General features: G+C 38.4%; 1 protein-coding gene across 1 annotated transcript in view; it reads left to right on the top strand.

Annotated features, from left to right (window-relative positions):
- DNAH8 (dynein axonemal heavy chain 8) overlaps positions 1 to 15459 on the top strand; it is a 397226-nt gene that overhangs the window by 263355 nt on the left and 118412 nt on the right. Inside the window, exons 64-71 of the mRNA XM_034991238.1 lie at positions 1178 to 1342; positions 2465 to 2691; positions 4501 to 4619; positions 7112 to 7215; positions 8459 to 8635; positions 10437 to 10604; positions 11338 to 11553; positions 14467 to 14604. Of these exons, the coding sequence (XP_034847129.1) occupies positions 1178 to 1342; positions 2465 to 2691; positions 4501 to 4619; positions 7112 to 7215; positions 8459 to 8635; positions 10437 to 10604; positions 11338 to 11553; positions 14467 to 14604 (1314 nt within the window). The remainder of the gene's footprint in view (positions 1 to 1177; positions 1343 to 2464; positions 2692 to 4500; positions 4620 to 7111; positions 7216 to 8458; positions 8636 to 10436; positions 10605 to 11337; positions 11554 to 14466; positions 14605 to 15459) is intronic.

The following is a 15459-nucleotide window of genomic DNA, read 5'->3' on the forward strand; positions in this document are numbered from 1 at the left end:
AAAACTAATGATGTAATGTATGGGGATTAACATAAGAATAAAAAAAATAAAGATAAGAAATAACAAGTTTCGGTAAGGATGTGGAGAAAACGGAACCCTCATGCACTGTTGGTGGGAATGCAAACTGATGCGGTAACTTGAAAAACAGTATGGAGGATCCTCAAAAAATTAAAAATAGAACTACCATGTGATCCGGCAATTCCACTACTGGGTATCTATCTGAAGAAAATTAAAACACTAATTCAAATGGATATATGCACCCTTTGCTCATTGTAGCAATATGTACAATAGCCAAGGTATGGAAGCAACCCAGACATCTATCAGTGGATAAATGGATAAAGAAGATATGGCATGTATGTACACACACACACACACACACAATGGAATGCTACTTAGCCACCCCCCAAAAAATACAATCTTGCCATTCATGAGCACATGGGTAGACCTTGAGAGTAGTAAGCTAAGTGAAATAAGTTAGAGAAACGCAAATACTTCATGCTTTTGTTTATATGAGATATCTAAAAAACAAAACAAAATCCAGACTCCTAGATACAGAGAACAGATTGGTGGTTGACAGATGGAGGGGGACTTGCTGGAATAGGAGTGGGTGAGATGAGCAAAGGGGATCAAGAAGTACAAACTTCCAGTTATAAAATAAAGAAGTCATGGAGATGTAATATATAGCATGGGGACTGTAGTCAATAATATTGTGTAACTTTATAGGGTGACAGATGGTAACTAGACTTAATATGGTAATCATTGCCCAGTATATACAAATGTTGAATCACTGGAAACTAATATAATATTGTATATCAATTATACCTGAAAAAAAATACACAAACATAGTAAAAAATGACCTCAGACCCAGAATTGAGACTGTCTATGAATCAGAGAACACAGGGCATCACTGGACATTCTAAAGAGATTATTGGAATGCTAGAGAGATACTTTTTTGGTGATAGCTATTGGAGCAGAGGGAAACAAAATTTCCTCCTGATTAAACTGCTCAATAAAAAGTTGTATTCTTGGTAATCTCTGGCAAATGAGGGATTTTGACTGTGGAGGTACAGGAAGAAAATACAAAAAAGATGACATGTCGGGGGGAGAAAGGACAAGGTTTTGGCAGTGAATTAGTGTGGGGAACTTGTAAAGTACAAGTCTTATCTGTTTCTCAAAGATCTCCAATCTGTTTGCACGAGATGAGATGGATGAAATCACCCAAGGTCTGATATCGGTGATGAAAAAGGAGCTGCCTCGCCACCCTCCTACCTTTGATAATCTGTATGAGTACTTCATTTCAAGATCAAGGAAGAATTTGCATGTTGTTCTCTGCTTCTCTCCAGTGAGTTGTTGCTTTGTATTTATGTGGGAAGAGTTACTTACTGAAACGTACTTAATAGTTTACCTTCTCTGATGAGATGATTTGCTCAGAAATTAACATTTGTCACACTGAATTGAAATTAACACTTTACTACCACCAATCTCCCCTGGAGGCAGACAATCTCATACCAAAGTGTAATCATTTAAAATATCCATTTTATTAGAAATTATTGCATAGCCTACAACTTCCATTAATTGCCTAGAGATATAGATTACTCGAATTGTAAGGGATTTGGTGATGTAATCTTGTCCAGCTCTTCCTCCAATATCAACCTACCGTCTAGAATGTCCCTGATGTAGGTCTGAATATCCCTAGCTCACTGTATTATCCAGTATAGTAGCTATTAGACATGTATGGCCATTTAAATTTTGATTAGTTAAAATGAAGTAAAAATAAAAATTCACTTCCTCAGTCCCATTAGCTCCATTTCAAGTGCTCAGTAGCTATGAGTGGCTTGTGGCCACCATACTGGACGGCACAGATATAGAACTCACGGTTGTATTGGGCAGCTCTGCTCCGCAGGTCTCACTAACTTACAAGCCAACCTACTTAATTTTTAGACCATCTAATACCCAGAGACGTCTTCTATGGAATGAATTGAATTTTGTCTCTCTTTTTTTTTCCCCCTGTGATTCTGTTTCGGCTTGTAAAATGAATCCTATCCCTCCCTGCCCTCCATACCACTCCTCAGATATTTAGAGAAAGTTTTTGCAGATTCCCAAAGTTGTTTCCTTTGTAGACCAAACACCTCCCACCCCTTCTGCTACTCTCACTTGTCCTCGTGTCCAGGCTTTTCACCGTCCTGGTCATCTCTCTCTAGAAGAGTTCTAGTGTGTCCCTTTTCCCTTTAAGGTAGCTTTTAGAATCCAACCCAATGATGCAAATGTAGTCTTAGGGCAGGGAAGAGTGTGGAAATACTACCCCCTTCATCTAAACATTTCACTGATACATTAATGCAGCCCAAGATTTTTTTTTTTTTAATTGTGATGTCACACCATTGGCTCAGAATGCCTAAACCTCTCTCGAGCCGATTTATTATAACCCTTGTGTGTGTCTGACACTTTCCAACTTCGCTGCCAACAGGTTGGTGAGAAGTTCCGAGCCCGTTCTTTGAAGTTTCCTGGCTTGATATCAGGTTGCACCATGGACTGGTTTAGTCGCTGGCCAAAGGAGGCCTTGATTGCGGTGGCCTCCTATTTCCTTTCAGGCTATAGTATTGTCTGCTCCAGTGACACTAAACGACAAGTCGTAGAAACAATGGGCCTCTTCCATGACATGGTTTCCGAGAGCTGTGAAAATTACTTCCAACGGTGAGTAGCTTTCCCTAAGGCTGTGGCTGCAACCCCAGGGTTCACTCCGGAGAGGAATTCCATGCAGCAATCAGATCCATTGGGTACAGAGTCCCAGCTGCACTTAGACTTTTTTTCTGGCCTTGATTTACTAGTGATGATGTATTGAAATAATGATAAATCAATGAGACTTTAAAATGAACTAGTGTCTGTACTTAAGTACCTCTTTCCCTCCAGGCCTCAAAGGAACAGATGCTTAATGAATCACTTTATTTCATTTGCTTAATTTCTTTTTTTTGGAAAATGACTTGACTAATTCATGATATACTGTTTAAAATTGGTTTCTTATTCAAATGCATTGTTTATTTTGATTAAGGAAGTACACTGTTTTAAAGTTTCACTCTTACCTTATGTTAAGGGACATTTAGGTTTTGTATTTGCAGCTCTTAGTCTTAGCAATGTTTTCACGGCAAATAATTTTAATTGACTGTAGGCGAGTCCAGTGGCTAAAAGTAGCAATGGTGTTCACATGTGAAAACTGTTGTCAACAGTTCAAAAATACAACTTCTCCCCCTCCCAAATCATGATAGTCACTGTGTACATTTGACAGATGGGAATAAAGGTGGACCAACATAATCTTTGGACTTCTGGGGGCACTGAACCTGCCAGAAAGAGTTTTTCCACCTAGAGAGTCTGAGTAACACTTTCATGGATTTTTTAGGGGGTTCCTATCTCACAAAAGTATGTTTATCCTGGACCCTTTTCTATACTGAAAACTATGCCCAGGAACCCCCTCCTCTTAAATAGTTCTAGATAGCCTTCCAGACAGATCCTCTTGGTGGATCCATGTGTATTTTTATGGTTAGCAAGATTTTCCTTCCATTTAACTTGAACTCCTTCTGTCACTGTCATCCATGGGAAGTTTTACCTTCTTACAACTATGAAAACCTGTGTCTTTATTTTTGAAAAATTTGGTGTATTTTCCAAAATTTTCATATCCTTTTAGGTTGGAGAAGTTTATTCTGAATGTAATACTTATCAAATGCTTAAGTGCTAGTCATGTAAATGCCCGAGTCCTTAAAATTTTTCTTTAATGTTAAAAATCTTCACAACTCCATAAATAAAAAATTAATTAAAAGGTAAAATGATTTTATAGTATGTGAGGAGCTCTTCTTTGACTCGAGTTTCTCCTGCATAAAATTATTCCTTTTATTTAATTCTACTGTTAAATAGGATTACTGCACTACAACCGTAGTGAGTTGAACATGTGAATCAAGTGTGGCTGCCATGATTTCAAGGAGATCTGGTGAATCATGGGGAGAGACTGGCTTTCACTTTTGTAAGCTCACCCAACTGGGTTCTAGCAGTGAAGAGGTGTGTAGCAAATACCAGTTGAATGAAAACAGATCACAGCACAAATTCATTTTGACCACATATCCCTAATATTTGTATAGAACCTTAAAGTTTACAAGGTGTATTTACATATGCTATATATATATATATATATATATATACACCCCCCCCTATATACCACAAAATGCTGGCAGGTGTAGGGCAATGATTTTTTTCTTAGTTTTCCAGATGAGGAAACAGAAGCCCGGAGTGGGATAGGGGTTGAGTCAAAGACACCTCAAAAGGTCAAAACACCAGATATTTAGTGTTCTTTCCACCTCACCTCTAGGAAAACCATTCACAAATCCTGCCCTCTGGCTAGTGAATCACCCTTCAGAAATTACACTGATTCCACAGTGGGAAGAGCATCTGTAGGATGCTTTCCAGGAATACATCAGAATGATAGAGATAAAGATCATTTTTACATTCTACTTTCAGATACCGCCGAAGAGCACACGTGACTCCCAAGTCTTATCTCTCATTTATAAATGGTTATAAAAACATTTATACTGAAAAGGTGAAACATATCAATGAACAAGCTGAACGTATGAATATTGGTAAGCAGAATGGAATCTTTTATTTATTTATTTATTTAAGATTTTATTTATGCATTTGAGAGAGAGAGATAGCGAGAGAGAGCACAAGCTGGGAGGAGAGGGAGAAGCAGACTCCCCACTTAGCAGGGAACCCCATGTGGGGCTTGATCCCCAGACCCTGAGATCATGACCTGGGCCGAAGGCAGCCACTTAACCGACTGAGTCACACATGTGCCTGGAGAATCGAATCTTTTAAGGGCTTTTTGATAGGAATCCACACTGGTGGATATTGTGTTTAAAAGCAAAATACTGACTTTACTGTTAGTAATAGATTATTTTGAGGGATGCTGTTAGGGTCTTTTACCTGTTAAAAGCTTCCAGGCAGGGGTGCCTGGGTGGCTCAGTTGGTTGAGTATCTACCTTCAGATCAGGTCATGATCTTGGGGTCCTGGGTCAAGCCCCACATTGGGCTCTATGCTCAGTGGGGAGCCTTCTTCTCCCTCTCCCTCTGCTGCTCCCCCTGCTTGTGCTCTCTCACTCACTCTCTCTTTCTCTCAAATAAATAAATAAAATCTTAAAAAAAAAAAAAAAAAAAAAAAAAAGAAGCTTCCAGGTAGAAGAAAATCTAAAAAAGGAGGTGGCCTGTTTCCTCTCTGGAACTATTTTTTCCCTGCCCCTCCAATTCTGGGTCCAGGCTGTTGGGCCAGGAATCCCCATAGTCACTGAGCTGCTACTGCAGGTGGAGAAAATCCAGCTCTTGGGAACTGACCGTGATTTCAGTTTTTGGTTTCATTATAATCAATTTGCCTTCACTTGCATAAACTTTGCCATGTTAATGCTTCTCAAATTTCTAACAAAAGAAAAGGAAAAATAGACAAATCAAAACTGAAAGAGGTAGTTTACCTGAACAATGGATTTCTATGTCCAATACATGTAAGCAGAAAAAGCATAAATTGGAACAATTTTATGTCCAGAAAGCATTATGGCCCAAACAGTCCAAAAAGAAGTGCAAAAATTCCACCCCCCAACACTTCTTTTGCAAAAAATGTGATCCCATAGCATAACTGAGCTCCAAGGTCTGTGCAGTTATAGTAATGGAAACACTGTGGAAGAAACCGTCCTCTGTTTTTCTCATGGCTCACCTTCTTATAGCTTTCCATATGATACTCTATAATCAGTGGTGGGCTGGAGCTACTTGTAGGCTCTAGAGTTGATTGTTAATTCGTAGGAATTTTATGATCTGGTTATTAAGCACATCCTTAATTAAAAATTAAATCCTATAAACTTACAATTAAGTAAATTATATTTGGAAAAAGGCAAGAACAGGGACACCTGGGTGGCTCAGTCGGTTAAGCGTCTGCCTTCAGCTCAGGTCATGATCTCGGGGTCCTGGGATGGAGCCCCGAATCAGGCTCCCTGCTCAGTGTGGAGCCTGCTTCTCCCTCTCCCTCTGCCACTACCCCCTTGCTTGTGCTCTCTCCTTCTCTCTCTCTGTCAAATAAATAAATAAAACCTTAAAAAAAAGAAAAAGGCAAGAATACTCAACATTCATCACATCTTAGTTATTTTTACTCTATTTTACTGCTATTAATGTTCTTGAGGTTATTTATTTCTATTCTATCAGTATGGTAGACATATAATGAATGGTGTGCTACTGGGAGTCTCTTGGTAACTTCAAATCAGCCCTGGTGAGAATACTGACACCATGGAAATTGGGAAACGTACAGATGAGTGTTGCCCCTTCTCCCCCAAGAGACTCGGATGCTAAACAGTCACCGACACACCACTGTCTAGAACTCAGCTGGAATGTGAGAAAATCCTGTTAACCAGTTATTGTGCTCTGTGGTGCTGAGAGTCACAGAGCCAGCAGCACAGGTGTTAGCAGCTGTTTTCATTTTCTTTCTTTTTTTTTTTTTGCGAGAGAGAGAGAATGAGAGAGAGCACGAGAGGGAGGAGGGTCAGAGGGAGAAGCAGACTCCCTGCTGAGCAGGGAGCCCGATGTGGGACTCGATCCCGGGACTCCAGGATCATGACCTGAGCCGAAGGCAGTCACTTAACCAACTGAGCCACCCAGGCGCCCTGTTTTCATTTTCATAGCAAAGAGAACCACATGACTGTGACTGTATTATCTGTTCATTTGTCCCAGCTGCAGTGTGATTCAAAGGCAAAAAAAAAAAAAAAAGATATTCACATCATTAAAAATGATGTTTGCAAAGCCAAGGAGAGCACTAAGTTTGTCACATAGGTTTCCTGACTCAGTTAATCTTACTCAGTATGGCATTGTGACCTTCCCTTAAATTTAGCTAGTTGGTGTTCTTCCCCCTGCTGCAGAAACCCTCAGAGATATGGTCAGTATTGATGCTCCTCGTATATATGTATTTGTCCATAAATAACTGTCTGGTGCTTGTTAATAATATTGGTTCAATGCCTTAGAAGTAGTAAATCCTGAGCAAATATTGGATGAAGAGATGTTCAGATATTAAGCAAACGTGTCTGTGTGTGTGTTTGTAAAGGTCTTGATAAGCTTATGGAGGCGAGCGAATCTGTGGCTAAGCTCTCTCAGGATCTTGCAGTAAAGGAGAAGGAGTTGGCAGTGGCTTCTGTAAAAGCAGATGAAGTGAGTTGGCATTTACTGTATAACTAGTGGGGAGGAATAGTATTCCCCGTTTTAAAAAGCATTGTTTAAAAATGTTATGAAAAATAAATAATATATAAACCCATAGACTATTTCTAGTGAGATACTGTTCACAATGACAATTAGGTATTTTTGTTTAACTTATACGAATAGACACCTAAATTATTATCTCCCCTACCTGGTCTAAGACTATTCTTTCTTCTCTGGGTCTGTATCTTTTGTTCTCTCTCATCTGTCTGTGAAATGTTTGCCTCTCCCTAAGTTACATTTGGTCTTCTCTTTGAGGTCCCTGCATGCTCTGAGTCTCTAGAATGGCCCAAGTCTCATCTGAAGTTTGTGTTGAGGAGGGAAAAAACTAAGAGGAATTGTTGGTGGGGTTAAAAAAAAAAAAATCCTCCTCCCAAGTTGATAGGGATATATGTATGCTGCTCCTTGATCTGTGAACTTGCCCATCTGTGACTGCTTTCAGCTTCCACTCACTGAGTTGATTAAGAGTGGATACCTACATCCCAACCCATAGCCAGTTACTGAAATGAGAGAGATAGCATAGGAGAGGGTCTTAGCATGGTCCCACTGTATGGTAGACACTCAACAAACATGACCTATTTTATTTTCATTACATGGGCATTGATATGGTTTCTGACCTTATTCCATTACACATACTTGAACTGTGTTAATTTTCTAGAAATTACATAGAGTGGAAATACCATTTTCCTGAAAGCTTAAAATGTTTATGTATATATTCTGTATATATAAATATAGTATGTATTATATTTATATATTTGTAAGCCTCAGGAAAGCTTAGAACATAGAAGATTTCAAGGAACTGCTTAAAGGAGTTACTTTAATACCTTTAGGTGTATTACACCTTAGGGAATATATATGAAATATACATAGGAAATAAATTTGCTCTTTTTTTTTTTAAAGATTTTATTTATTTATTTGAGAGAGAGAGAATGAGAGAGAGTACATGAGAGGGGGGAGGGTCAGAGGGAGAAGCAGACTCCCTGCCGAGCAGGGAGCCCGATGCGGGACTCGATCCAGGGACTCCAGGATCATGACCTGAGCCGAAGGCAGTCGTTTAACCAACTGAGCCACCCAGGCGCCCTGAATAAATTTGCTGTTATTTGTGTTTTATCTTATAGCGAATAATCTCACTGCTCAAATCTGTGAATTTTGCTCAAAAGCTACCTATTTGCCCTCATGTGTTCCCTCAATTTAACAGGTACTGGCAGAAGTCACAGTAAGTGCTCAGGCTTCAGCCAAAGTGAAAAACGAAGTGCAGGAGGTGAAAGACAAAGCCCAAAAAATTGTGGATGAAATTGACACTGAGAAAGTAAAAGCTGAGACCAAGCTGGAGGCGGCCAAACCCGCCCTTGAAGAAGCAGAGGCAGCCCTGAATGTGAGCGTGCGCTGTTACCCCTCTCAACACCAGTCGCAGCCCATTCCGTGGGTCATTCCGTGAAATTCACTGGGCAACTTCTAGAATCTGAAAACTGAATGGAATTCTAATGTGATTAATAATCTCTGAGTCTGAAGACAAATGTTTCTGTTGATTCAATATTCTAAGTTCTAATTTTTTTAAGTCTTCAGTTCTTATAACTTACTAGTTTCGTTCCATAAATCTGCCTTCCAGGAGAGCTGAGAAATAATGTGAGTGATTCACGGCCTGAACGATAGCATAAGGGATTCAGATTACATAGAGAGCCTTCTCAGTTCCTCCAAAGCATGTCCTCCAGATTACATTATGTGCCCTTTAAAAATCTTCTCGTGGGTTCTGGGGGGCTCTTAGGATAAGGTCCGTGGTTAGGCATCCACAGCTGGAGGCAGCCTACGGTTGCCTCTGGCAACAACCACTCCTTAAATAGATGATCTGGAGTAAATTTACTCCATTTTTTTGGATCTCTGTGGGTATTATAATTGCTCATTGATCCTTGAAGGATCAATATAAGCATTAAAAGTAATGAATACAGTTTGCTGGGCACACAGAAAGTACTCAGTAAATATCATTGCTGCTGTTGAAACTGATAACTGGGCTCCTATCTATCCCTTGAGCCCTTCCGTCATTCTGTCTCTACACACAGTATGGTCCAGCCATGCAGAAACACCCATAGGCTTCTGGAAGAATCATGGTCTGTTTAAATGTGTCTCTCCCTCTGCCAGGAATGCTTTCCCTAACCTTCATTGCCTAATAAGAGTCATTCTCCAGGACCAGGCTCATCCCTTCCAGGAAGGTTTTAGCTCTTCTGGCTCTCCCTTGTGTTTCCTGTCACCCCTCTGCTTCTAACATGATGACAATTCTAGTTTAGGGTAATTGTGCTTTCTTTTTCTTCCTTGGAAGATTATGAGGACAGGGCAATTTTTCTTTATTTTCTTTCTTTCTTTCTTCTTTCTTTCTTTCTTTCTTTCTTTCTTTCTTTCTTTCTTTCTTTCTTCCTTTCTTTCTTTTTTTTTTTAAATGGGAGGATGTCTGTATTTGTTGAATGACTAGATTTATGATAATCATTTAATAAAATTGTGACAATGATCAGGACACATTCTCCACCCCCACTCCCTTTATGAGTCCTATAATAATATACAAGAAAGAGAAAGCACTGAACAAACGAGTCTTAGGGGATTTTATTGATCATGTTATGTTCCAATCTTTCTTGCCTTAAATATCAGCTAACATCTTATTCCAAACTCAGGTGACAGATAGAAACTTTGAAAAATATTTTTGTGAGTCATATGTTATAATAATTTCTCTTTTCTCCTTTGAATTTCTCCCTCTTCTGTAGATAGGGCAGCCCTCAAAAGAACACTGAACGTGAGGTTTCTGATACTCAGAATCTTGCTCCTCTTTTCATACCACACATAGAGTATGTGCTTTGAAGATACAAGTTATCTGAATGTTACCGATCAATGAGGCTTGTTGCCAACAGAGGCTTGGAGTGGTGGGCAATGAATGGTAGTGATATTCTATAGCAATTAGTTGAGGGCAACAGGAGAAAAAAGAGTAAAAACGAATAGAAATCCCAAGATAACAATGAAAGAACCATTATGCAAAAATCTTGGAATACAAACCCTTAAGGAGATAATGTCAGGGGATGGGGAGAAAATACATTTTAAAGTTTTCTACTTTCATTGTTTAAAAGCACTAGATTTCCATATGATTATTAATACTACTCACCAAAAAATATATTGATTCCTAATCCCAAATACAGACTATCAAACCAAATGATATCGCCACAGTCAGGAAACTTGCAAAGCCTCCGCATCTTATTATGAGAATCATGGACTGTGTCCTACTACTATTTCAAAAGAAAATTGACCTAGTCACTATGGATCCAGAAAAACCTTGCTGCAAGCCTTCCTGGGGAGAGTCATTAAAAGTAAGTAAAAAATCTTTGCAAGTCCTACAAGGTGCATCAGGTGGCCCCAGCCCGGGACCTTCAATATAGACCACACAAGCTGGCAGGCAGTAATTGATAATTGTGTACTGAAGAGTTTTTCTTAGATTGCATCTCCCAAAGTGTAAGTAGGGAAAGATTTTAAAGCCCAATGGTTTCTTTTTGTGAAAAGTGTCTAAAACCAGAGGCTGGTATTGGCACACTTTTTTTTTTTTTTTTAAGATTTTATTTATTTATTTGACATTGAGAGAGAAGGAGAGAGCACAAGCACAGGGTAGTGGCAGAGGGAGAGGGAGAAGCAGGCTCCATACTGAGCAGGGAGCCCGATGTGAGGCTCGATCCCATGATCCTGGGATTGTGACCTGAGCCGAAGGCAGACACTTAATTGACTGAGCCACCCAAGCACCCCTTGGCACACTCTTGATGTCACCCCAACCCAGTCTCCAAAAGGGAGCTTGTGTGGTTAGTGGCATTCAAATGCGCACACTGGACAGGAAACTTACATATCTTTTCTTCTTTACTTTTTCAACCATGGTGATGGGAAGACAATTTGCAACTTACAGATTTAGGTTGTCTATTGTCATAGTCTTGATTTGTATATTTAAGAGTATATCAATTGTTACTTTGAAAAAATTCAATTTAGAATTATATCCTAACTCAGAAAGAAAGTATTTATTTTTTCCCGGAACTTATAGGTTGTAGTGCTATTTTTCAGTTGATGAGTGCAACAGGGTTCCTATGGAGCCTTCAGCAGTTCCCCAAGGATACTATAAATGAAGAGACTGTTGAGTTGCTGCAGCCATATTTTAACATGGATGATTATTCTTTGGAAAATGCCAAAAAAGTCTGTGGGAATGTGGCTGGTCTGCTGTCTTGGACCCTTGCTATGGCAACATTTTATGGTATCAATAGAGAAGTGTTACCTCTGAAGGTAAGAGTTTCCCTCCTTCTCCTAGGAGATCAATGTTTAATAAAATCCATCACCAGTATTACTGCTATGAAAAGACAAAGCATAATTTTGACTAAATTTTTTATTTTCTTCATGTCCTCTCGCATTTCTCATTTTCTTTACATCTGCTTAGTGTTTCTTGGCATTGCAGACAAGAAATCGAAACCAACTTAACTTAAACAGGAAATGACTTCATTGCCAGTAATAATTAAGCTGTCATAAAGGAAAACCTGCCATTTCTTTAAAGTTTAAAGAGATTAAATTGTTGATTCCCAACAAAGTTTATAAAAGTTAAACTCAATACCCAGAAATGTTTTAAATTTGAAAGATAGGGAAAAAAACCTTATATGCATTTAAGAAACAAATGATCAAACAAAATCAAAAAAGGTTGCAGAAGAGAAATCAGGATGGCACAGACTTCCTGCAACCCTATATATTAGAATGTAATGGAAAAATATGTGCGGAGTATTGAGGACATTGCTGTGGCCCAAGAATGCAATAACTGGCCAAGCTGCCCTTCACGTATAAAGGAACAAAAAGACATTCTTAAGGATGCGATTTAAGTACTGATTGGTAGGTGCGTGCATGCATGCTTACGCGCATGCACACGCACACGCACACCGTTTATGCTGCTCCAGGCTGTTCTTCAGGTCTGAGGGAACCGAACGACATTCGGAGTGCAAAGGATTCATAAAATACGCCACCCAGATGTACGCTACCCTCCTGCGCCACCCCCAACCCCTCCATAAAGCTAAAAGAGTTGAAAGTGGTTGCTCTGTGGAATGGAAAATGATGAGCTGGTGGGCAGGGGGTTGCTGGTTGTCGTAATAAACCCTATAGAAATGGCTGCCTTTTAAAACTGCGCATAGGTAACTCGGAGAAAAATAGAAAATATGTTAAAAATAAGAAATTTTTAATAACAGGAAATGATGAGAAAATGTAGGAATCCACTCAAACCAAAAGATACCAAGGGATATAGAATTTAAGAAAAAATGCACTCAGAAGAACAGAGTTAATTTTTACTAAAAATTATGATCCACAGTGAGACTTAACTGTAATAATGCTTTTGTAATAAATAAAATATTATCAAATTACAAAAAGCAAAATGCATTAATATTTTAAGTGGAAATTAACAAAAACAATAGTAATTTGAGATTGTGCAGGGCTGGTTTTTATGGGTGTGTGACCTGTTCACACAGGACCCTGAGTTTAGAAGGGTCCATGCTTGGCTTAATGGGCTGCTGTCACCCTCTTGAAATTCTTAATAATTTTTTAATAATGGACTCCACATTTTTAATTTTGTACTGAGCCCTGCAAATTATGTAGCTAGTCTTTAGCGGCATAAACTAATAATTATATAGAGATTTTACACTGTATCATTTTTAAGGTTGAATAGCTGCATTGAACTTTCTTGAATATGAACAAAGAATATGAAATTACTTCTAGTGACTGAGGAACATTTACAAAAATTGATCATATTCAACGATAAAAGAAGATCTTGATTCAGTTACCAAAATCAGAAATTGCTGAGGTCTCATTCTCCGATTATAAGCAATAAAATTAGAAAGTTTGCATTAAAACAAAGAAAGCCAATAATTTCTTTTTAGGAAATGATGACAAAAGTTAGTTACCAAAGCTTTTGTGATGTGGCCCAATGGCATGTTCTTAGCTCTTAAATTAATTAAACTAAAGACTCCAGTACATACTCACTTATAAATACACATACACACAAAACTTAAGGAAAGTGGAAGAGAGCTAATAAAAATAACATTAAAAATTAGAGAAAAGTAGCAGAATTGAACAATGTTGCTTTGCAAAAACAAAATATAAAAGATATGTTCTTGGAAAATATAATCAAGAAGAAAATATGTATAATCACAGATATGTGGATTTAAATAATTAGAAAGAAAATTTTAAAGGTATATGTAAATATATTACAAAATTTAAATTTAATAACAATAATATTAATACTAGTTAAATTAATATTTCCTGCAAAAAAGGGCTAAATTTAAATAAATTAAATATTGAGAAAGAAAATGAGAATGTTATCAAAAAACTTCTACTCCAGGAGGCTTTAGGGCTGCTTTACTTTACTGATTCTTTTAAATTTCTAAGAAACGGGTCATTTCTAAGAAATAGATAATTTTTAAGTCCATGCTCTAGGACTTAGAAAAAGATGAAAAATCTACCATTACAGTTATTTCACTTCAACAAATCTTTATGAAGGAAACAACCCCAGATTTTGCATGCCCAATAGCTTTATTTATAATAATTTAAAATGGGGATGTCTAAAAGTAGGGCAAAAGTTAGGTAAATTATGATACATCCAAATAGTGTAATATTATGCAGCCATATTACTAATACTCATGAAAAAGTGTTTAAGGACATATTTAAGGGGAAATGATTACACTATATTAAGTGAAAAAGAAAAGACTTGGAAAATGCCAGTTATCACCTTCTTAACACAATACTCAGACTCTCTCTGGGTAAAATCACAGGTTATTTCTGTTATCCTTTCTAGGCATTGCTGCATTTTCCCCGTGTTTTCTATACTGAACATTAATAATTAAAAGAAAAAAGAGAGGGGTACCTGGGAGGCTCAGTCCGTTAAGTGTCTGGCTCTTGATCTCAACTCAGGTCTTGATCTCAGGGTCGTGAGATCAAGCCTGGGCTCCACGCGGTCGTGAAGCCTACTTAAAAAAAGAAAAATGAAAAAATAGAACTTTAATGGAATATTTCCAACACTCTTTGCTTCCCCAGCTGAACACACTTAAGCCTCTAAATACCATCTTGGGCAAAAATTGTGCAATTCGTGTTATTATTTACCAATTAAAACCAAAAATATTTTGCAGACCTACTACCACTCCATGCAGTGACCTCTTCTTCCTTTTTAAGGCTAACCTGGCCAAGCAGGAGGGCCGTCTGGCGGTTGCTAATGCTGAGCTGGGGAAGGCACAGGCTCTGCTCGATGAGAAACAAGGCGAGCTGGATAAAGTACAAGCAAAATTTGACGCAGCCATGAATGAGAAAATGGTGAGATTAAATCTATAAAGTTGCAGAAATGAGGTGTTAAGATTGTCCACAAGTGTGTGTTGTATTTAGAAATCAGATAAATGTTGGTGACAAAAAAAAAAAAAAAATTTACCTGACTGTCCTTCAGTGTTTGGGATCACTGTTTGTCCAATCCCTGTTTGGGGTTTTTGACACTCTAAGGTCTTTCTGTGTGTTTTTAATAATCATTTTTGGTAAGAGTAAGCTGGGATATCATACCCAAAGGGTCCTCATTTGGAGGTTAGAAAACTGGGTTTGAGATCCAGTGCAGGCACTTAACTCATTAGGCGGTTAGAGGCAACTGATGGAGCTTCATCTGTCAATTGGGGATCCTAATACAACCTACAACCTCGTGGGATAGGTGGTAAGCAGTGGTAGTCTGCTAACAATAGGATCTGGGCAGGAGGGGCCCCGGGGGAAAAAAAAGCCTTGATTTGCACTGTTTGCTGATTTCTGTGATGTAGGTCCTCCCACCACTGTCAATTCTAAGCTACCAACGTGCTGACACTGAACACAGATTTGGAAACAGACGCACAGCAGGGCACTATTGTATACTATACTATTGTATATATAGCACTGTTATATACTCTACACCATCGTGCAGGTACAGTGCACTTAACCTCAAGCTCACAGATAATTCAAAAGTGTAGTAAATAATTAGGAGGTGATGAGTTTTGATTATCTATTACCTTTGCTCTTAATGTAGTTTATGTAACTGTAAGTTTATATAATTTAATTTTTAATAATGTCTGTGTTCACCACCGGCCGGCAAGTCTTCTAAAAATGTAACAGTTGGCTCTAGTGAGTTGATACAAGTTGGCTGCAGCACATTGCTGT

Source organism: Mirounga leonina, unplaced genomic scaffold, assembly GCF_011800145.1.
Source record: "Mirounga leonina isolate KUSES-001 unplaced genomic scaffold, KU_Mleo_1.0 Mir_53, whole genome shotgun sequence".
NCBI lineage: Eukaryota > Metazoa > Chordata > Mammalia > Carnivora > Phocidae > Mirounga > Mirounga leonina.